Genomic DNA, 23,559 nt, shown 5'->3' on the forward strand with positions numbered 1-23,559 from the left:
TATTTCTGCTCCGATGTCTCATAGTCACCCCACTATTGAGAAAGAACACTGCTGACAGAGAGTAACAGCAATCGTCAAGTATCCACACCACCAGGACATGCTCTGTTCTCACTGGTACCATCAGGGAAGAGGCACAGGTGCCGCAAGACTCGCACCACCGTGTTCAGGAACAACCATCAGACTCCTGAGCAAAGACATTCAGAGACTCATTTAAGGTCTTTATTTGCACATTACACTGGACAGCAAGTTTTTTTAAAAAGGTTTGCTTCCTGAAAAATAGAGGATTATGATAGGCAGCTTTAAATTGAACAGAAAGATAATTTCAGTTTTGCTGTATTACATAGGAAGTTGGAGAAACATTAAATTAGCTTTTATTGAGTTTAACATGTTTAAAACCATAATGATGCTGAGCCAAGCTCTCAGATTGACTGCACATGTTGCACAACAAATGTGAGGAGCCCAGGGTTTGTCTTAGTCACCAATTTTACAACCAAAGTAGAGCTCATAGGCTTTCTTACTAAGTGCAGTCATGCTGTGTCTTTGAGCCTTAAGTGTATACTCGCCACAAAGGTAACAGAATGTATCGCAGCTGTTGTGGCATTGACGAGGTATTTCTGTTATACTAAATCTTCCTGAAGACAATAAATGCCGTTGCTAAGTACACTCGCTCTGCTCTTGCCTGAAGAACATGTGCATCAATATGCGCTCAATTTATATCAATGTAATGTACAGCATCTGTGTATGTGAACTGCATTTATACCCTCTCTGCTTCTATCCTGACTAAGAATGCTCAGGCCTAAGACAGCATTTGCATAGCACCATGCACTGTGTGTATGCCCAGGCATGCTTGAACTGACCAAAACAGCTTGCTTTATGGGCAATATACCAGCAGACTTAAAATATGACAGGACATCACTAAATTGGTTATATCTAAAAACAGTTCGTGATAGGATCATTTTAGGTGAATTTTGTGACCAGCAACCCAAAATTCATAAAATACCCACCCGAAAGTGTTCAGGAAGCAAAATCTTTATTGCCCAGTGTTATTTGTGACTGTATTTTTTTCTTCTTTATTTGCATTGTCAATTGTTTAGAGTTCTCTCTTTGGTATACATATCTTTCTTCGTGAATACAGTTTGCAGTTACCGATAAGTGGTAATTCTGCCTGGCCCACAGAAAAAAGAATCTCAGGGTTGTATGTGATGCCCTCTATGTACTGTGACAATAAATCTAAACTTTGAGCTTTGGGTCAGATCCAGTCACTGTCCTGTCTCAAGACTGGACATTGGCCTCTCCCTGCCTGCACCAGCCTTTGACACAGCCACTCCTCTCACATACACCTCCCCCCGGCACTCTTAACATCTCCACCACCCCCTCCCCCTCCCCCACCCCCACAACACTCTCCACGTGTTCAGTGGATGGACTCTCTTAAGCTCCCCTGCACCACTCATTCATTGATTGATTCATTCATTTTCTTTATTTCCCCCCCCCCCCCACCTTTCACATTGCCAGAGCTCCTCTTCCCTCCCCTTTTCAGTGCCCTTTTGCAGTTTATGGTACTTACTGCTGAATAATGGAGGGTTTTCAGACTGGGAAAAGTTTTCTGATCACATGCTTCAGATGTCATTCACTCGTGCTGACTCCAGAACAACAACGTGATAGGGCATTCAGCCACAAATCCCACAACACACACAATGGACCCTCTTATTCTGTTAGCTACATGCTGCCAGTTTGCTGCATCGTGTTGTTTAAAGTCTTTGTCCGAGGGATGTTCTGAACATTTCAGGCAGAGGTGATTTTTGCAGTTTTTGGGGTGGGGAGAGGAAGGGACAAAGAGTTCTCTGTCTGTCAGCCAACTGTTGATCAATTTATTCTTCAGTTCCACCAGACAAGCCCACCAAGCTGAGGATCGAGAACCAGACCTCCAACAGTGTCAGCATCTCCTGGGTTGTCACCTTTAATGGCTTCTCGGAACTTCACAACTGTACAGCTCAGGTAACCGGGTTATCATTTTAAGCAGTGACACATTGCAATCAAAAGCCCATCCTCCCCCCAATGGTCTTTTTATAGAAGCCCATGGAATTTTTGGATGGGGTTTAAGCCACTTCATTGCAGAGTTGGAAAATAAAAAAAAGAGCTGGAATAGAAGGTGGGCACTTAAGGAGAGAGTTTGGGAGGCAGGTAAAACAAAACCTAGAAAATACAGAAGAAAGGAATGTGTGTCTATCAGCATACATCTAAATGGAAGGAAGGGACTGAGTGAATCTATTCTACAGAAGGTCACCTGAAAATATTGCTGAACCATGACATAAAGCGGGCAGGAATAGCAGCCTAATGTTCTTGGCCACAGAGAAGGGGATAGACGAGGCGAGGTGGTGGCAACATTGGTGAAAGCAGCAATCAGGGGAGATGAGATGGGTCATCAGGTGAGGCTTCATGGGTTGAATTAGAGAACAGAGAGTGGTGAGGATATAGATGAGATCCAAGCGAGATGAAAGAGCAGATCTATGCATGTTTTCTGACAGCGCAAAATCGGTTTGGGTGATTTCATTTCTCCTGATTATGGGTATAGAGTTTGGCTAAATGGGATAGAGGGTAGAGCATTTAAATTCAGGAGAACAGAATTATCCAGTCCAACAGGGTGGGATGGGGGATATTTCTGGATTTAGTGTTAGGGAATTAGGTGGGAGAATCAGTAGCTGAGATCAAATCTCAGTTAGATTTGGCATAGTTGTGGAAAAGGACAGGTGTAAAATAGATGTAAAAGTAATTAATTGAGATGATCTATTTCACATGGCTTGAAAGTGATTCAAAGTTCTCATCATGAATAAGAGTTGGACTGTCAAATCTGTGAGAAAGGAAAGAAAAGAATGTTATGCCAGAAAATAGGAGCATAACACCCAGAATAATATCGGAGGTTTAAAGATCTAATTGAGAGGAACATGGGAAAACAAACTGAGGGCTATGTAAAAAATGCTGCTAACATTTTTTTAAAAACTTGGTTTGGTGAGAAAGAGTAAAATGTGGCCTATTAGGGAGCCACAAGGTAATGTGCACATGGAGGCAAGGAATGAAACGGAGTAACCTGAACACGGAGACAGAGAATACAACAAAGAAACCTGCACATGGAGACAATGTCACAGTAACCTGCACACAGAGACAGAGGATGTAACAGAGTAACCTGAACATGGAGACAGAAGATACAACAAAGTAACCTCCACACGGAGATAGAGGATACAACAGGGTAACCTGAACGCAGATGGAGAGGATACAATGGAGTAACCAATGCATGGAGAAGGGATGCAACAAAATAATCTGCACCTCCCCATATCAGTTCTTAGCTTTTCCCTTTCTTACCCTCCCACCTATATTCTCCTATGCCTGTGCACCTCACTCTGCCCTTTCCTACCTCCTCTCCTCCCTCCCCCCCTAATCAGGCACATGCCTGCTCTTTGCTCATACCTTGACAAAGGACCCAGGCCTGAAACATTGATTGCCCTTTACTTCCAAAAGATGGTGTGTGACATGCTGAGTTTCTCCAGCACATTTGTGTAGTACATTTAACGTAATCTACTGAGATTTTAGCAAGCCTTTTGACAAAATCCCACATGGCAGGCTGCTTGAAAACAAAATAAGCCCAAGAAATCCAATGGTCAGTGTGGCTGAAGTGAAGGGTGGTGGTTGATCTGAGTTTTTAGTGACTGGGCTTGGTGCTTGACTCTATGCAGCTTGTAATATTTAAATGAGTGATTTAGACATAACCATATCTAAATACCAGTGTATTAAAAACATTTGCAGGTTCATTTTATATATGTGATTGACAATCAGAAGGCAAGCTTTATACTGCAAGAAGATAGAAGTGGCCTCGCAATCTGACCAGGAAAATGGCAATGGACTTTAATATAAAGATGCGTGTGGTGATGCAAATGGGGAAGAGCAACAAAGCAAGGGAAAAGACAAAACGTGGGAGGATTTTGACCACTCTGAAGGTCCACTGGGATCTTGAAGTTTATGCTTACAGATCTTTAAACGTGGAAGGTCTGGTCAGTCAGATGATAAACAAAGAATAGGTTTCTAAGGCATGGACTGTGAGAGTTGGAACTGTTTACAGCACTGGTTATACTTTCTTAAATACGACTGCATGTGGTTGTGTGAAGAGCATGGATGGAAGATTTAGAAGGATGCAATCAGGCTTTGAATGTTGTAGTAATGGGACACAACCGGGTGGGCTGTAATTATTTATTTGGAACCGACGAGTATAAAGGAAAACTTAATTGAAGTGTGTGACATTAAGGGGACCTGGGAGGATCAACAGAAAAGATATATTTCCCTTAGCAGAGGTCAAAAAGCAGAGAAGATAGATTTAAAGTTGTTGGAAGAATGCTTAGAGGAGAGATGAGCAAAAGATAATTACTCACCCAGGGTTCAGTGAGTTTCATAGCATGGAAATGGACCCTTCAGCCTGACTTGTCCATGCTAACCAAGTTTGTCCTGAGGAAGGGCTCAGATCCAAATATATATCTTTGCCTCAAATGGACACTGTGAGACCTACTGAGTTTTTCCAGCTCTACATGTGTTTGGCCTAGGCCCCTCAACCTATCTAGTTACCTGTCTAAATATCTTCAATCTCTTTTCAAAGTTGCAATTGTATCCACCTCTACAAGTGAGAAGAGGTGATGGTGAAGGACAGTGTCTTGTCTCATGGATATCTCCCCCAGAGAGAAGCATGTTGCAGCGAAAACAATTTGTAAATAGGGTGCTAGGAATGGTGGACTGAGCAGATAAAGCGGAAGGAAGTGTCTGCAAAAAATAAATCATTAACCGAGAGCATGGATCCTTCAGCAGTGGATGGAGACAGCACAGCGAGCTGTGGAGGGGACTACCAAGGCCAGATGTGGATAGTCCTGTTGTGGCCCTAAGGAAAGCCAATATGAAGAGGTTTAGTTTAAGAACCTGGATCAATGTCTCATTCTGGCTGTGAGACTCACATTCAGCAACACTGACTGAAATACCAGTCTACGTTTTATTTTGCTGAAGTTATTTACTCATTTACCAGCACCAGCGCAAGCATTGGTCATTGTTGCTTGGCAACTAGTGTAGTCGTGGTTTCTATAGGAAGAAGTGTTCTGATGTGTGTAACTCAAAAAAAGACTGCAAAATAAACTGAAATCAGTCTCTGTACTTTAACCCCTGTTTATGGCTAAGTATTTCAATTTTATGCAGTTATCAAATGATTTGTGATTGGAATTAATCTTTTAAATTGTACATTTTCATTTTCTGTACATTGCCAGGTGATGGTGTGTTTAATTTAATTCCCTGTATGTTAGAGTTCAAGGTGATGCTGGAGCAAGGTGACATTTTGCCAGCTGATTTTTTTCGTCACGAACTCCACAATCGCTCTTCTTCCCTACCCCTCCTTTCTGTCACTCCATTATTCCATAATCTGCATCATATTGTTAACTGCAGGACTATAAATGGGTTGACTCACTGGATTTCTCCCAAAAGGAACCTCCTTGCTGCACCTTGGAACACATGGGAGTAAACTTGTTTGCTGGGCTCCAGTTCATTGAGAGACAGATGATCTTCTCTGAAGAGCTTGGGAAGGAAGCCATGTCCCCATTTCTTGTACAATGAGGTTGCCAAAACTGTCATTGGTTGAACATAATCACCCTGGGCTGCTACATTTTCCTAAGGGGAATATGGCAAAGCAACAAAAATCCAAAGCTCCAATTTTCTCTTGAAGCTTTAATCATAAATGAGTCGACAACCACATTTGGAAACATTAATGGGGACACGAAGTCTGAGCTGTAATATTGCAAGGCTTTTAAATCAATGTTTTACTATAAAACCTGCACTGATGATGGCATTCTGCAATGCCACTGAATTTGCTTGGTAATCGCTATCTGGGTAAGACCTGTGATCTGGAATCTGAAGCAAAAAAAAAACAAACTACTGGAGGAATTCAGCAGATGAAACCACGTTTGAGGAGGTCAAAGTATGGTCAGCATTTCAAATTGTGACCCTGTGTATAACCCAGGGCACAAGTACTGCCTGGGCCAATTAGACAGCATCTGGTGTATAATCTGGGAAGATGTAAAAGTATTTATAAAAATGGTAAGAAGTATAAAAAGTGGAGGGTGACTGCCAAATGTTAATATTCGTGGATTGGGTTATTACAATAACAGGAAATTAGCTAGTCATTAGAACAATTGGCATGTTGGCCTTTATTGCAAATAGGTTGGAGAAAATGTCACAGGAATCTTGCTACAATTGTGCAGGACCAACACCCAGAACAGTGATTTAATCTCATATTCAATGAGTGACAACAAAAGATATTGCCTGGCAACACCAAGAACCCAGGCCACTGGTGGATGGAGTTTACTAGTGAAAATGTTATGGTTGGTCCTATTGGCAGGAAAACCACAAAGACAGAATATATTTGGATAATTAATTCCAGAGTATAAGAGAGCATAAAGTGACTCTAAGACGAATTAAAATGTGCCTTATTCTCATTAGAGGACATGCCATAGAAACATGAAAACATTTTATCAGGATTAAAAGATCAAAAACCAAGAATGTGCTTGGAGAGCCGGGAGGTAGGAGACAGGGCCCCTGACTAGTTCTGACAAAATCACCAGACTTTTATCCTGTGTCCATATCTCCTCCCTGTTTCTCCCTCCGTAGATGTTGCCTGGCCGGTTGACTGTTTCTGGCCTTTTCTGTTTTTATTCCAGATTTCCAGCATTGAAGATTTTAATGTAAAAAAAACTTCTGGCCAGAATTAGAGGATTGGGATTCTGTAGAGCTCCCGAACCCTGACAACTGTTGAGCTTCAGTGGATTCAAGTTCAAGTTTATTGTCACATCCATCAAAATGCAGCGATAGAGGTTATTTTGCGAGCAGACCAGTAGTCATCTTGTACATCATAAGACAAAAGTGCCGAGTTATAGTTGGTTCAGAGTAAAGGCAACAGGGTTTTAATATTTAAAACTGAGTCTGACTGAGTTGAGGAATCCAAAGGTTTAGGAGCTGGCCAGAGAGATTGTGTGATTGACTCCTGGATCCATTTCTGCACCTCTTAACATTTCCTCAGGTGGCTTAAATGTCCTCCAGAGCTCCTCCCTAAGCTCTCTCTTCAAGGGGAAAAATCCAATAAAGTCGTACTTAAAATCAAATATGACTTTGAGTTAAAGAAATGCACATTCTTTAACTCTGAAGCTCCAGACAACTGTTCAAGTTTGGAGCTCCCTTCATTGGGGACCCAATGGTTATGACCCTTGTCAGTGGTCTGGATAAGGAGAATATAGAGTTGGCAACAGTGTGTGCTGTGAGAAAGACACGGAGAGGCTTTCTTGGAAAGTGGAGCAACCCAAAAAAACCAACCCACTGGAGGAACTCAACAGGTCAAGCACCGTCAGTGGGAGAAAAAGAAAGGTTGACGTTTCTGGCTGGAACCCTTTACTAAGACTTGAGTAAGGGTTCCAGCCTGAAATATCGACCATTCCTTTCCCCCACATGATGCTGCTTGACCTGCTGAGTTACTCCAGCATGTTTATTTTTTTACCCTCCAGATTCCAGTCTCTCTTGTGTCCCTTTGAGGTGGATGTGGACAGGTTATGATGATGAATGGCAGCTGGAATATAATGCACAATGATCTGAGCCTATGCATTTTATATTACATGAGCAAGAATGAAAGGAATTGGTGTATCCAGTGATCTGGGTATCCTACACGTTTATCATTAACATGCAGATAGAGCATGTACCGTGTTAAGGGAGGCAAAGGCTGCAATGACCTTTATTACAATGAATACAAGAGTCAATATTTGCTTCACTGCTTTATCATGGGCACTGGTGAGATCTTACCTGGAATATTGTGAATAGATTAGGTTTCTCCCCATCCAAGCAAAGATGCTAGAGTCCTCGAGTTATTGCATCATACAACATGCAAACAGGCCCTTCGACTCAACTTGCCCATGCCGAGCAAAAGCTCCCAACCTCTCTTGCCCCACCTGTCTGCATTTGGTCTATATTCCTTTAAATATATCATAGCCACATATCCATCCAATTTTTTCCCTAAATATTGCAGTAGTAACTGCCTCAACTACCTTCACCGGTAGTCCATTCCATACACCCACCATCCTCTATGTAAAATAAAAATCACACCTTAGGGTGCTATTAAATCTCTTTCCCCCCCCCCCCCCAACCCCGCTAGTCTTCTGGCCATTGATTCCCTTACTCTGGGTTAAAGGCTCTGGGCATTCACCTGATCCATTCCTCTCATGATTTCATGCATTCCTCATCCTCCAGCACTCCATGGAATAATGCCCTAGTCTACTCAACCACTTCAGATAGCTTCGGCCTCCAAGCCCTGGTAACCTCCTTATATTATATATCTATGCTGCCAGTTCCATCTGCTCTTTAGCACATCCCAGATCTTCTCCATTCACTGCGTAGTGAATTGCAACATCTCACAATTCTCTGTGTGAAATTCCATCAGCTGTTCCTCTGCCCAATTGCAGAAAGTTCTTCATGAATGGTCGCAACATCGAACCCTGAAGCACTCAGCTAGTCACAGACCTACAGTCCATAAAACACCATCACCTTTCTTTCGTAAAGTCAATTTTCCATTCATTCTGCTATCTCACCTTGGATCCTATGCGATATAACTTTCTAGACCGGTCTACTGTGTAGAACCTTATTGAATTCCTTGCTGAAATCCAAAAATGCAACATCTACTACAGCTCTATGATTGAGGGAGTTCAAACACTGGTTCAGCAGATCACTTATTTGAGTGGCGGGATTACACTCCGACAAGGGACTAAGCAGAATATGCCAATGTTCTCTGATATTTATTATAATGACAGTGGGCCTCCTTGCTTACCAAAGTTATGTCGGGCCTTGGATTAGAGATCAAGGTGAACTCATTAAAATATGTAACATTCCTTAGGGATTTGTTGGAGCAGATGAACTATTGAACACAACAGCACAGAAAACAGGCCATTTGGCCCTTCCTAATCTGTGCAAAACATCAATTCGGTAGTCCCACTGATCTGAACCCATTCCATAATCCTCCAGACCTCTCCCATCCATGTATCTATCCAATTTATTCTTAAAACTTAAGAGTGAGCCTGCATTTACCATGTTAGATGGTATCTTGTTCCACATTCACACCACTCTCTGAGTGAAGAAGTTCCCCATAATGCTCCCCTTAAACCTTTCCCCTTTCACCCTAAAGCCATATATTTATCTCTCCCAATCCGTGGAAAGAACCTACTTGTATTTACTCTGTCTATACCCCTCATAATTTGTAGACCTCTATCAAATCTTTCTTTATTGTTCTGTGCTCCAAGGAGTAAAGTCCTAACCTGTTTAATTTTTCCCTGTAACTCAACTCCTGAAGACCCAGCAACATCCTGGTAAATCTTCTCTATACTCTTTCTACCTTAATGATATCTTTCCTGTAGTTAGGTGACCAGAACTGCACACAATACTCCAAATTTGGTCTCACCAATGTCTTATACAACTTCACCATTACATCCTAACTCATGTATTCAATACTTTGATTTATGATGGCCAAGATGCCAAAAGCTCTCTTTACAATCCTGTCTACCTGTGATGCCACCTTCAGGAATTATGTATCTGTATTCCAGGATCCCTTCCTCATGATATTTCTCCTGATTGGGTATCTAGAACCTGAGGTCAAAATCTATAGAGAATTTTTAAAAATTCTATTCAGCCAAAGGGTGCTGAATCTTTGGAATTCTTCATCTCAAGATTCAGGGGAGTAGATTTAAGATATAGATGAGGAGGAACTGCTTCTCTTAAAGAGCAGTGAATCTGTGGAATTCTCTGCCCAATGAAACAGCAAGGACTATGGTTATATATCTTTGTCTCCTATGGATACTGTGAGATCTTCTGAGTTTCTCCAGCTCTTATCTAAGTGTAGTCCCATTTGCATATGTTTGGTCCGCATCCATCTACCTGTCTAAATATCTTCAATGTCTTTTGAATGTCACAAATCTATCCCCCTCTACAAGTGAGAAGTGGTGGGCTCGTGGTGATGGTGAAGGACAGTGTCATACCTAGTGGATACCTTCCCCAGAAAGAAGCATGTTCCAATTTGTAAATGGGGCACTAAGAATGGCAGACTGAACAAATAAAGCAGAAGGAAGTATCTGGGAAAAATAAGTAATTAACCGAGAGCACAGATCCTTCCAGCAGTTGGGATTGCCTCATTAAATGCACTTGAGACACATAAATATATATTTTTGAATAGTAGGGTAATTAAGGGTATCAAGAAATAGGGGGAATCTGTGAAACCTAGTCCATGGCCAGATAAAGCCATCATTTTATTGAATGGCAGAGCAGGCTTGATGAGCCAGATGGATGACTCCTGCTCCTAATTATTAAGTTCTAAGAGGGCTGAAGGAGCTCAGTTGTTGAGTCGGGCAGAAATCAAAAAAATTATCTGTTATTAAGGGATATAAGGGTTAGTGATGGAAAGTGGCACTGAGCTAAGAGATCAACTGTGATTGGACTAAAGGTTGGAGTAGGCACAAAAGGGCCCAATGGTCAACTCCTGCTTCAAATCTTTTATTCATATGGAGTCCCAGCTTGCAAACCTTAGTGCTTCGATATGGAGGGGCAACACTGAGGAGATGGGACAAAAGTGCATAGTGGGTGTCAGACCTGCCTACTCACTGTGCCCTCAACAGACTCCTGTCTTCACTCACCTTGTGGGGAGTGGGAAGAGTTTTCATTCGTTACAAGAAAAAGCAGATGATCCAGGAGTCGTCTAAAAACAGCTCAGGGGCAGGTCCCATATCCTGAGGTCAGGAAACCTTAAAATAGCATTTTAGTCAACCAAATGAGACTTCCTATGACCTCCAGATTCTCTCAATTCAACACCTTGTTGGATTGATTTGTTGCGGAGTAACTCCTGAAGGTGCGGGTGAAGAATGAAGGGGAAATTACAGGGTAGGATGTGCACAGAGCTGCTTAAACACTGCAGGATAGTTTGTATATCAATAAAATGGAGATGATTCATACTGAGAAAATACATAGATTATGCAAGACCAGATTGTAAATGGGTTTTTTTCTGTTGCTATTCTTCAATTAAAGGATAAAAACAAAAATATGGGAAATATTAATCTCTTGTTATTTTACTCAGGAGATTACATTTTGAAACCTGTTTAACTTGACCTAATGCATTCAAATTACAGATGGAGTTTAGAATAGATTATTGACGTGTTGTTGGACCAGTACTGAATATCAGGACAGTGTAGATAGTGCAGACAGTGGTGGGAGCTGGTTCTGGAGACTGGAAATTTTGGTATAGTGGGGGTTGGTTCTGAAGATCAGTATAGTCTGACTTTTGCAGGGACCTACACCCATACATTCCACTGTATGGGAACATCGAGGAATCAGTCTAGCAACAAAACTGAAGGTCTGCAGAGCCGTGGTACTCACTGCCCATCTGTAGGCCTGAGAAATGTGGTCTGTGTATCGAGGGCAGGCAAGACTTGTCTTCGCAGAATATTAGACATCAGATAACAAGATGAAGTACCAGATCCTGAAGCCCACTCTGGAGCAAGTCTATCATCAGTCCACACACTGCTGATGAGAGCACAGACCCAGTGGGAAGTTCATGTCGTCTGTATGCCGGATGAGCGCATAACCAAGCAGTTCTTTTTTGGGAAATTCTCTGCTGGTAGAAGCTCTCGTAGAGGGCAGAAGAAACGTTACAAAGACACACTAAAGACCTCCCTGATGTCATGACATAATCATGACCACTTGGGAAACGCAGGCACAAAACTGTCCCACCTGGCGAGGCCTTATCTACCAGGGTTGTCAAGCTTATGAAGCAAAGTGCACTCCTGAAGTCCAGAGACATCAGTGCAACAACTGCTATGCCTACACATCTGCTCAACATGTGCCAGGGCATTCCGTGCCCGAATTCTCTTGACCAGTCATCTTCAGGCACATTGCATCCAATCTTAAAGTGACTAGTGGTATCGAGGTCTTCATCAACGACAACGGATGAACCCCCATGACCTCAAGAAATGCTACACCTGTGCCCACACCTCCTTCACCACCATTTGGGGTTCCAAACAGTCCTTCCAAGTGAAGCAATACTTAACATGTGAATGTGCAGGGGTCATCCTTAGCATCCGATGCCCCCGTTGTGGCCTCTTTTCCATCGGAGAGACTGGATCCAGACTGGCATATTGTTTTGTTGAGCACCTTTGCTGCAATAGTGGCCACTCATTTCAATTCCCTGCCCCATTCCCATGTCGACATGTCCGTCCATGATCTCATGCACTGCCAGATCCGAGTCCATCTGCAAATTGAAAGAGTAACACCTCATATTCTGTTTGGGCACCTTCCAACCTGATGGCATTAACATTGATTTCTCCGGTTTCTGTTAATTTCCCCTCCCCCCCATCTCTCCCCTTTCTCCATCCCGATTTCTCCTTTGCTCTTTCTCTTTCTCTCACTTTCCTCTGTCTCTTTTCATCCAGTTCTGCATTCACAGTGTCATCCCCTCCCCGATCAATTCTCACCCTTCCTGTCCTCCTATCTATGTCCCATTTTCAACCTTTGTTGGCCTGTACTCCTCACCTGCCCTTCTCCCCCAACCCTTTTATGGAGGGGCCTACCTGCTTTTTGCTCATATCTTGAAGAAAGGCTCAGGCCCAAAAAGGGTCAGCACCAAGTGGGGGCACACGCAGGCATTGCCCCCCCAAACAAGGTGCTGTGACCCCCACCCCATGATCACGACCGTGCCTGGCTGTCAGAATTGCCCACTCCCTCCCTTGTAAGTAGCATCTATAGCGCCTAGGTTGATGCACATTAGCGACTCTCCACCCGCCCCTGGCTGTGTCATTGGCATGCATCAAGCGTACGTAGTGTTTATTGATGCTTGATGCAATAAAAAAAAGTGCTCTCCTATCCCACGAGGGAGGGATAGCCTCATTAACAGGAAGGCTCCTGCTAGTACCCTTCCCCCTCTCCCCCCCACTCCTGTCGATGGGTCAGACCCTGGCAACACCACCACCCCACCCCTTACACCTTCCATCAACAGGTCAGTCCCTGCCCCCCTCTAACTCGCTAATGCCCCCCTCCAACATATATTCTGGTGCCAACCCTGGGGTCAAAAATTTCCTTATGTATCTTTACCTCCTATGGATGCGGCAAGGTCTGCTGAGTTTCTCCAGTGTCTTTTTTGGTGTGGTGGGAATTGGTTCTGGAGACCGGGACAGTGTAGATATGGTGGGAGTTGATTCTGGAGAATGGGATAGTGTAGATATGGTGGGAGTTGGATTTGGAGACCGGAACAGTGAAGATATGGAGGGAGTTGGTTCTGAAGAATGGGACAGTGTAGGTATGGTGGGAGTTGGTTCAGGAGACTGGGACCTTATAGATATGGTGGGAATTGGTTTTGGAGACCTGGACAGTAGAGATATGGTGGGAGTTGGATTTTGAGACTGGAACAATGTAGATATGGAGGGAGTTGGTTCTGGAGACTGGGACAGTGTAGATATGATGGGAGTTTGAATGTTCCTATTGTACAAGCCTCCACCACTACCCCTGACAATGCAATCCAGGCCCCCTGGGTAAAAACTTGGATATAATGTACACAATTCCCTCAATTCAAATCTTTGAATAAGGTTGTGAAAGTCTGGTGGTGTTGCATCTTATTGTAGCCTACTTGACCCAGCATACTGCAGAAACATCCTTTGTGTTCTCCTCTCAATCCATGACATTATGATAACCCCTTTCTGATACGGTCTCATTTTGCTTAATAATATTATTTTGCGGCATTATATCAAAGTCCCAGTCATTATATCCTTTGGTTCCCTCTTACCTATTCCTCCAGATAATATGTCTTGGTTCCTGGATCAGTACTAGGTAATATTCAGCAGTTTTGCAATGTCAGGCTGGAGTCAACAAGATTTCACTATCAATGTGAACCTTTGCCTTTTTCTGTATATCTGAGTCTCAGTGTACAAGGTTGATTCTGATCCATTTTAAGCACAAGCTGATCATAAATAATTTGTTATTTTATTTAAATTTGTCTGTATATCTTGCTGTCTGATCCTCCAGGTTTTTGATTCCAACAAGGTCAATGCGAGTTCAAATGCGACCGTCTCCCACGAGGTGACCTTCCCGGTGCCGCCATACAGCTACACAGTCAGAGGACTGAGTCCATTCACATCCTGTGCCGTTCGGCTCAGATGCAGCAACGAAGCCGGCCCTTCGGAGTTCAGCGAGTGGACACACTTCCACACGTCTGAAGGAGGTGATGTGATCGTCCAGAACAAGGGGAAGTTGGAATTCTTTAGGTCACTGGTTTCTTCCAATCTTGATCATGTCACTGCCTCCTGAAATCACATTATTGCTCTGGTATCCACAGGCCACAGAGGTGTGAGTTTGAATCCCACTGCAGTAAGTTTCAGGAAATAAACCAATCTGCAATATAAAGTAGGTCCTGGTAATAGAAAGTCAGACAGCACCCATTGAGTTCCACTCTATGTCAAGAACCCATTTGCACGAGTCTCATTCTCCCCATTTTACCTTCAACTTTCCCCAGATTCTGCCCCCAGGGTAGCAGTTCACGCAATGCTATTACAGCGCCAGTGATCCGGATTTGAATCCAGCGCAGTCTGTAGGGAGTTTGTATGTTCTCCCTATGACCTGTGTGGGTTTTCTTCAGGTGCTCCGCTTTCCTCCCACTCTCCAGAAATATACAGGTTGGTATATTAATTGGTCACTTGGGTGTAAAGGGCAGTGCAGGCTCATGGACAAGAACACCCCTCTCTAAAATTAAAAAAAATCAAATAAAATTCTTCTACCCACCTACAGACTGAGAACAATTTATGGTGGACAATTGATCTATCAACTCACATATTTTGGATGTGGGAGGAAAGCAGAGCAACTGGCATGGGGTGGGGGGAGGGGAATCCCACAAGGTCACAGGGAGAATGTGCAAACTCTGAACAGACAGAAGCTGGGATCTGTGAGGCACTGGCTCTACCAGCTGTGCCACTGGGGGTCTACACAACTGGTGTTAAAAACTCATATGGTCCACTGGTGCCTTCCAGGGAAATAAAACTGGCCTCCAAACTCTGGCCCAGGTAACTCGAAGTTCACCCTTGTCACATGACCCAGCGAACGTCCATTCACAGGGCAGTTGGGGATGAGTAACAAGTGCCAGTCCTAGCAGCATTGCCCAGAGCCTGTGAACAAATAAATATTTTTTAAAAAGCTGATGAGAGTGGGTCCCATAAGCAGGGAACTAAATCCATGCAGTCAATGAACTGGGAACAGCCAGAGATGTTCCCAGCAAGGTCAAGGATACTGGACCTGCCTGCAAGTGCTGCACCAGAGATTAAGAATGGAAAAGGTGTTGCAAGTTAACTGAGGAAAACTAATGTGAACTCATATTAATGAGTTCACATTATGCAGATCTGGGATCACCACAGGTGTTTGTTATTGTTGCTGCAATCACGCAAACTCTTGGGGAAGAATTTGATCCTCTCATTGATATTGCACCAGCAGCGTTTCTGTTGTACGATGTGAGTGGGATCACTCAAGTTCAAGTTCACTTTGTGTGTATTGAAAATGCGGTGATAGAGAATAAGGATGGAACAACACTCCAATGACATGCGGTCTGTTTTCCTCACAGCTCCAAGTGCCTCTCCCAGAAATGTGACGTACTCCTACAATGGCTCATCATTGGTGATAAAATGGAACAAAGTGGCTGCGAGGGATATGCACGGCGTTCTTCTTGGATACATCGTGGAATGGAGCAGGCAAGAGGGGAAAAAGGTGGCTGTTCATAGATATTGCTTCTTTTGAATGTATTGGAACTGTATTTCCTGTTGTTATTTAAACAGTGTCATATTCTCAAGGCAGCAAACTTACCATCCTTCCTGAGTTCCACCAGCACTGTGTGCTGCTATAGGTTCTCAGCATTTGCAGACTCCTTGTTTACCCAAGTTAAGCAGTGTCTATTTTTCAGTGAACCTTTTGTAGATGGTGAAACAGAAAAGTTGTATTTGCTAGGATCTCAAGCAGATTACTTAAGGTGGGATGTGAGTGGAAAGGTTGAGAACCACTGCTCTAGACCCATTTGTTACTGAAATATTTTGCTTGAGAAAAATTGTCATTGGTCCATTTCCGTTATGAAACCGTGCACATAATGAGTCAATTAGGTACGATTAAAACAGTGGTTTTCAAACTTTTTCTTTCTGCCCACATACCACTTTAATCCCTATGCCATCGGTGCTCTGTGATTAGTAAAGGATTGCTTAAGGTGGTATGTGAGTGGGAAGGGAAGGTTGAGAATCACTGCTCTAGACCCAATTGTTACGGAAATATTTTGCTTGAGAAAAATTGTCATTGGCCCATTTCCTTTGGAGTTATGAAACCATTCACATAACAAATCAATTAGGTACGATTAAAACAGTGGTCTTCAAACTTTTTCTTTCCATCCACATACCACCTTAAATAATCTATTACGAATCACAGTGCATCTATGCATAGGGATTACTTAAGGTATGTGAGTGGAAAGAAAAAGTTTGAAAACCACTAACCTTGTAGTTTATAAAATCATGAGTTCTATGGATAAGTGAATGCTCACAGTCTATTTTCTAGAATAGATTATAAAATTGAAGGGCGTAGGTTCCAGGTGAGAGATAGATATATGAAGTATCTAATGGGGCAACCTTTTCACTCAGAGGGTATTTGGAACAAGCTGTCAGAGGAAATAATAGAATTGGTGTAGTTTTGACATTCAAAAGACATTTGTAGAGATATATGGATAGGAAGAGCTGAGAATGGTGTGGACCAAATGCAGGCAAACAGAACTGGCGCAGAATACAAACTTGGTTGCCATGGACAAGTTGGGCCGAAGGGCCTGTTCTGTGCTGCATGATGCTATGATTCAATTACATTTTGTTTCTGTTAAACAATTGGCCATTTGTATTGTCTTTCTGAATGGCCATTTTTCCTTTGATTTAATTATCCATCATTCATTTATGAAGAGTTTTTGATTTTTTTTAATGAAGCACCATCCCCAAAGTCTCCAGGCAATAATTCTGAATGAACTCGCACCGTTTTCCTGACTTCTGCTCCTTTGAATCCTCAATACCTGTTACTTTGCCTAATCCTCAGCCACATCTCTTTATCACAAGCTCCCAGTTACTAATAACTTCAAGCCAGCACCTTACTGCCCTGATTAATAAACACAACCTTTCAATTCTTTAACTCGCAAATCATTCTCATAACCTACAAACTTCATTCTCAACATTTGAAGGAGAATTGCAAAAATCCACTGGAGTCAAGCCTCTGGTTCCCAATTCCCCTACTCTGGGCAAAAGACTGCGTGTTCACCTGATATAGTTGCCTCATAATTCTGCATTCTTCGATGAGATCACCCCTTTATCCTCCTTGGTTTACTTTACCTTTAAAGTTCAAGGTTCCTTTATTATCGTGCACAGAAATACACATGATTTATTTACTTTAGTTTGCTTGTAAAGGCTCACAAATCTATAGGAAGGTCTATGTATAACCCTTTAAATACCTTTCACCAGAACTGTATTTGAAAGAAAATCAACGAATCTTAAAACAAAAGAAAAGAAAAGAATTTAGATCAAGTATCATCTGCTGAGTCAAAAGGTGGTTGTTAACATTTCAGTTTGAGATCCTTCATTAGGACTCGAACTGTCCAACCCGCTGTTTTTCTGGCATTTTTTTGTTCCAGTTTCCAGCATTTGCAGTCTCTTTTATCTTCAAAGAAACATGGACTTTATGATCTTGAAGGGACATGCTTGAGAGACATGAGGAATAAAGTACAGATCAGTTCAGAGTAAAAGCCCCCAAAAAGGACAAGAAGCTCTGTTTTGCCCCATTTGTATAGGGCCTTGGGCAGTCAGCAGGTGGAATATTGTGACTGGCTCTGGTCAGTGAAGATTCCTTGGGAAGTCTGTCGAATGAGCTTACTTAAACTAGGTGTACAATGTCTCGAATTTGGAAGGAAGAGATTGAAACATGGATAATTGTGTAATGATGAGAATTCAGACAGTGTGCCATTCCTGGAGCTCGGGTTCAGACTGCCGTTCCTACATCTGGACACAGGGTAGATGTGGAGTTAATGTTTCCCTTGGCTGGAGTTTCCAGAACCAAGGTCAGAGCTTTGGAATAGGGGGCCATCCATTCAGGGCAGATGAAAGGAAATGCCTTTACTCAGAGGGTGGAGAACATCCCAAGTGGGCTGCAGAGGCACATTCTCTGAGCATTTTCAAGACATGAGCCCCTTTCGCACTTGTGTCCCACTAAATTGGCCGTTCAGTGTCCTGGAATAGGAATGGGGGTTTGGCTTTTCACTCTTGACCACTCCTAACTGGGACAATGAACGCTTTCATACTTGCAAGGAGCCATTCCTGGGTTTAGGACTGTTCTACCTTCTACTGGTGAGGCATCGAGTGATGGTGGACCTACCCTAAATCCTGATCAATATATTATGATCTTATATTTGTACAAAATTAATCATGCCTAATTATAACATGATTAAACTTTATGTACAGCACAGTATGAGCACTTCAGCCCCTGTTGTTGTTGTGCCAAGCTATATAAACCTTTAATAAGGGGCAGTGAGAAAGTGCTAGCAATAGCGGACAATTTTTAAACAGGGTGGGAAAGTTATTAGCTAACAGTCTCCACTGTCCTGCACTCTCCCGCCAGCCCGCTATCAGTCCCCACACAGACTCCACCGTCCTGCGTTCTCCCAACAGCCCGCTAACAGTCCCCACACTGACCCCACTGCTCCATGCTCTCCCGACAGCCCGCTATCAGTCCCCACACTGACCCCACTGCCCCACACTCTCCCAACAGCCCGTTATCAGTCCCCACACTGACCCCACTGCTCAATGCTCTCCCGACAGCCCGCTGAACGCTATTTTCACTTTTTGCCTTTTTTTGTAAAAGTAAAATTCCTCTTCGGATTTCTTTCGGTTAACGAAAAAAGTACTAATGTAGAACTTCCATAAAAGCAAAGTGGCATAAGGCGAACTTTCGAACAACGCTGGGGGGGGGTTGGGGATACCTGTACTTAACGATTTGGGCTTCAACTGCTTTTTGTGGTCAAGAACTCCACAGATTCCCCATTCTCTGGAGATCTGTGGTCCCTGGTCCTGAGATGTTTAGGCTGTGCAGTTCTGTTAGAATTTTGTAGGTTTCTGCAAATTCTGATTATCTTCATAATCTTACAGAATTTAGTGAATATAATCTTAATTGATAGAGTCATAGAATCAGAGTGAGATACAGGATGGAAACAGGCTCCACACTAATCCAGTTTTTCACTAATCCAACCCTAACCCATTTATTTTCCCCACATTTTCATCAGCTTCCCCTCCCCCAGCTTACACTATTCACCTATACACTGGGGTAATTTGCTTACCAACCCAGACATGCTTGGGATGTGGGAGGAATCCGCAGCACCCCTGAAGGGACAGACACAGAAAGGACATGCAGATTCCACCTGTAGAGTGTCAGAGGTCAGGATTGATGCCATATCTCTGGAGCTATGGGCTCTACTAACCATAACAAAGCCAGATCTTTGAGGATTTGACTGACCAGGAAATGAATGCCTTTCCTCAGTTTTAAACTAAAATGAAGTCACTACCATTTCCAATCTGTTCATCCAGCTCTATCACTCTCACTTCCATCCAGGCCTTGTTTAATCCCCAGAACTCCTTCACTAATCTTCTGCCACCAATTAAATACATTCTGACCCGGTCTGTATTTTGCTCTGTTACTTTCCATCCAACAATAATTGTGATTAGAAGCACAAAATCTAGTTTGTTAACTAAAAGTGCACCAGTTTTGAATGCAGAGTTATAATCGCCTTCCTGTACAGAATGCAAATCCATTCTTTGATTCACTTGGTTCTGATACACATTGGACAGAAATGCTGGCACATTTCTATAACTCAGTGATTCTATACCTCATACCAAACCTGCATGAAACTGTTTGCCCATGGCAGGAGGAGATAAAAGAATGAATTACAGTATCGGCCAGGAATAATGGCCCTTTGAGAACTAAAAAGGATTGCCGAGCTTTGTGAATCATATCATTAGTCTCCAGGAAGTCTGTTCGATGCTATGGGTTGGACTGTCATTTGGTGATAGATGAAGTCTATATGTGAGAACTAAAGACTGGTGCAGAAAATTCTGTTCTGTGTGGAACCATTTCTGTCCAATTTTGTCAGAGGGGCTTGTGAATCCTATGCTGTGGTTATAAATATTGTGTTTACACCTTTGCTGGAGAATAATGAGAAGCTTTGCATTTCTTTACAGGAGATCCCAGTTGATGCAGGAACCCAGGCTATCTTACGCTCCATTGATCCTTCCGAGAAGCATTCATTCCGAGTGTGTGCACGGACCGCCGGTGGTAGGAGCCCATGGAGCACACCAGCACTTCTGTTAGCCCAGGAGCAAGGTAACGGAAGCACCTTCCGATGGTCGGATAGGGCTGCAGACTAACAAAGTGCACTGTAATAATTTGGCATTTACACAAAGAGGTTAGGACTGACCCCTGAGATGTTTATGCTGAGCACCTCTCCAGTACCCCTACAGACCCCACCCCAAACTCACACACATATTTATCATGCAGCAATGAAGAAGAAGGGCACCCTCCATGTTTCATGACATCTACGAAGCCTGCCTGGGTCCAAATCATTCAGGTAAATTAAGCAAAGCAGTGGCCCTAGTACCAGGTCGTGATGAACTCCACCATTAAACAGTGGTCTCCATTCTAACAACTTCTCAACACTCGGTTTCCTGTTATTTGCCCTATTTTCTACCCATGCTGCCATTGCACTTACACTCCAAGGCCTTCAATCTTGACATTAAACCTACTATTGGCACCTTTTGAAAGTCATATCTATCACATCACCCATATTTCCATCCTTAATCTCTTGGTTATTCTTAGCAAGAAAAAACCCTTTATTGGTTAATTGGACATGTCTTTAACCAGGCCATGCCAGCTTTGTCTAATTAATCTGCACTTGTCCAGGTGACTGCAAATTCTACCCTTAATTAAAGTCTAATTGCTATGTTTCTCCCTAAAGTCTGTTTTGAATAAGGATACAACTTTGGCAATTATGCAGTCAGAGACCTTCCCTGATTGGGACCAGGTGGGATCTAGAACAGGGGTCACAGTCACAGAATACTGAAGTCGAGGAGAATTTTCTTCATGAAGAGGTTAGTGAATCTGTTGCCCAGGAATTTGTTGACTTGTCAAGGATAAGATTAGGAAGGAAGCAGACAAGTTTGTAGTCAAATAAGTTGTGAAGAGATCTTGGGAGAGAGCAGGAGGATGATGCTGCAGTAGAGAGTGAGCTGTGATTGAATTAAATGGTGGAGCAGGTCAAAAGGGAAAATAGCCAATTCCTGGTTCTGTATTTCTATTGTCAGAAGAGATATTATTGAAAGAGGAGATTCTGGCAAAAGGAATTTATCGAGAAGGCAGATCTATTCCTTGAGAGAAGTAGGGATCAACTGTTTGGGGGATTTAAGGCTAGAAGAAAATTTCTTCTAGAGATCTACTGCTAGAAAGAATTATTGTAACTACTGATCACCAGGTTGAGCAGATCTACTGGTGTGAGGAATTTAGTGGTGAACAGATGTGTAGCTAAAGGGGCTACACTGTGTGAGAATCTACAAGCTTCTACTGGATGGAATCCTCTTTTGCCTGCTCATGATCCATATCTCTCCCTTCTCATCTCATTTTGAAGCCTCTTAAATGATACTATCAACTACTACCTTGGCAGCCCTTTCCAGACATCTGTTGTTATGTGTTGGGGGGGGGGGGGGGGCGAAATTGCTCTGCACATCTCCTTTAAACTCCCTTCTGCCCTCTTTTCCCCCCCCCCACCCCCCCATCTTAAATGCATCTTTTTTGCAAAAGATCTGGACTGTAATTTTCTTTATTTGTAAGTGATCTGGACTGTCTACCCGAGCTTTGCCTCTCAGAATTTTGTAAACATCCATCAGAGGTTTCATTTCTTTTAGAGTCCAGGCGACGACAGCCACGGATCTCATGGGCGCCTTTGGTGATTGGCATCCTGTGTGCAGTCTTAACTCTTATCAGCGTCCTCCTTGTTGTGTACCACATCCGGAAAAAGGAGATGCAGTTTGGGTAAGTGGGCAGTTGTGGCTTCATTTTCATCATGTTACCAATGGCAGGGATATATACCCTGAGCTTCAGAATTCCTTTGTAAACCTTTCAGCTCATCCATCTCCTTTGAAGATGTTCCTCGAAGCTCATCTCACTACCCTACTCCTGATCAGGTACTTTACCATCTTAGATTCCTGGAGCTACACACCACAGAAACCAGCCTTTTGGCCCAACTCGTCCATGCTGACCAAAGTGCCTATCTCAGCTAATTCTATTTCTTCTCATTTTGCCCACATTCCCTCTAAACCTTCCCCATTTATGTAACTTTCAAGTGTATTTTAAACATTGTAATTGTACCTACCTCTACCACTTCCTCTGGTATCTCATTCCATATTTTTACAACCTTCTGTGTGGAAAAACTTGCCCTCAGATCCCATTTAAATCTTTCCTCTCTCATCTTTAGCTGAGATTCTTTAGTTTTAGACTTCCCTACTCTGGGGAAAAAGACACTGACCATCTATCCTATCTATGGCCCTCATAATGTAATAAACCTCTTTGAGGTTACTCCTCAACCTCCTTCACCCTAGAGAAAATAGTCCAGCCTATCCAATCTCTCCTTCTGCTCCCAGCATCATCCAGGAGTTGAGTAGACCAGTGTCCGACTTTGCAAATGGTTCCCTTGTGAAGAGCTTCGGGCTACTCCCCTCTGATAAATTTTTCATTGCCTTGGCACATCTCCCCAGCTCCATTCTTCCCCTCTCTGACACACAAGTGTAACTGGGCGGCCGAGCTTGCTTGAGAACCCAGTCGTTGATCAATTCCCATCTTTTATCACTCTTCACGAAGAACTGGTTTTCTCCCCGCTTATTAATCTGGACAAAATGAGTAGAGCTTCCATTTGTATATTTAATTAAAATGATGCTTAAATATTTTTTTGGATATATTTTCAAAACATTTCTTCTTTGCCCTTCTCTGAGAGATTCCACTTATGAGATACTGTAGGTAGGTAGAATGTGTTCTAAAGATTGGGGCAGTACGGTTAGTGTATCAGCGCAATGCCTTTACAGCGCCAGTGATTGGGCCTGAGGTTCGAATACCACACTGTCTGTAAGGAGTTTATACATTCTCCCCGTGTCTGCATGGGTTTTCCCTGGGGGCTCTGGTTTCCTCCAATCATTCAAAATGTACCGGGGGTTGGAGATCTGGATGTAATTGGGCAGCATGGGATCGTGGGCCGAAATGGCCTGTTAGCGTGCTGTATATCTAATTTAAAATAGATCCTAGGCAGCAGCCTTATAAAAGTGATCAAAGAGACTGTTTACAACGAAATATGGGGAAACTCATCGATGGACATCATAGCTGTGAGCACAAAATAAC

At 42.9% G+C, this 23,559-nt stretch overlaps 1 protein-coding gene across 2 annotated transcripts in view; it reads left to right on the forward strand.

Moving 5' to 3' along the window:
* Positions 1-23,559, forward strand: part of tyro3 (TYRO3 protein tyrosine kinase) — a 72,741-nt gene that overhangs the window by 30,809 nt on the left and 18,373 nt on the right. For both annotated transcript variants that reach the window (XM_069917173.1, XM_069917174.1), the window contains 5 exons: positions 1,880-1,995; positions 14,107-14,302; positions 15,689-15,831; positions 20,361-20,502; positions 22,077-22,203. In XM_069917173.1, the coding sequence (XP_069773274.1) occupies positions 1,880-1,995; positions 14,107-14,302; positions 15,689-15,831; positions 20,361-20,502; positions 22,077-22,203 (724 nt within the window). The remainder of the gene's footprint in view (positions 1-1,879; positions 1,996-14,106; positions 14,303-15,688; positions 15,832-20,360; positions 20,503-22,076; positions 22,204-23,559) is intronic.

Source organism: Narcine bancroftii, chromosome 2 (genome assembly GCF_036971445.1).
Source record: "Narcine bancroftii isolate sNarBan1 chromosome 2, sNarBan1.hap1, whole genome shotgun sequence".
NCBI classification, from domain to species: Eukaryota; Metazoa; Chordata; class Chondrichthyes; order Torpediniformes; family Narcinidae; genus Narcine; species Narcine bancroftii.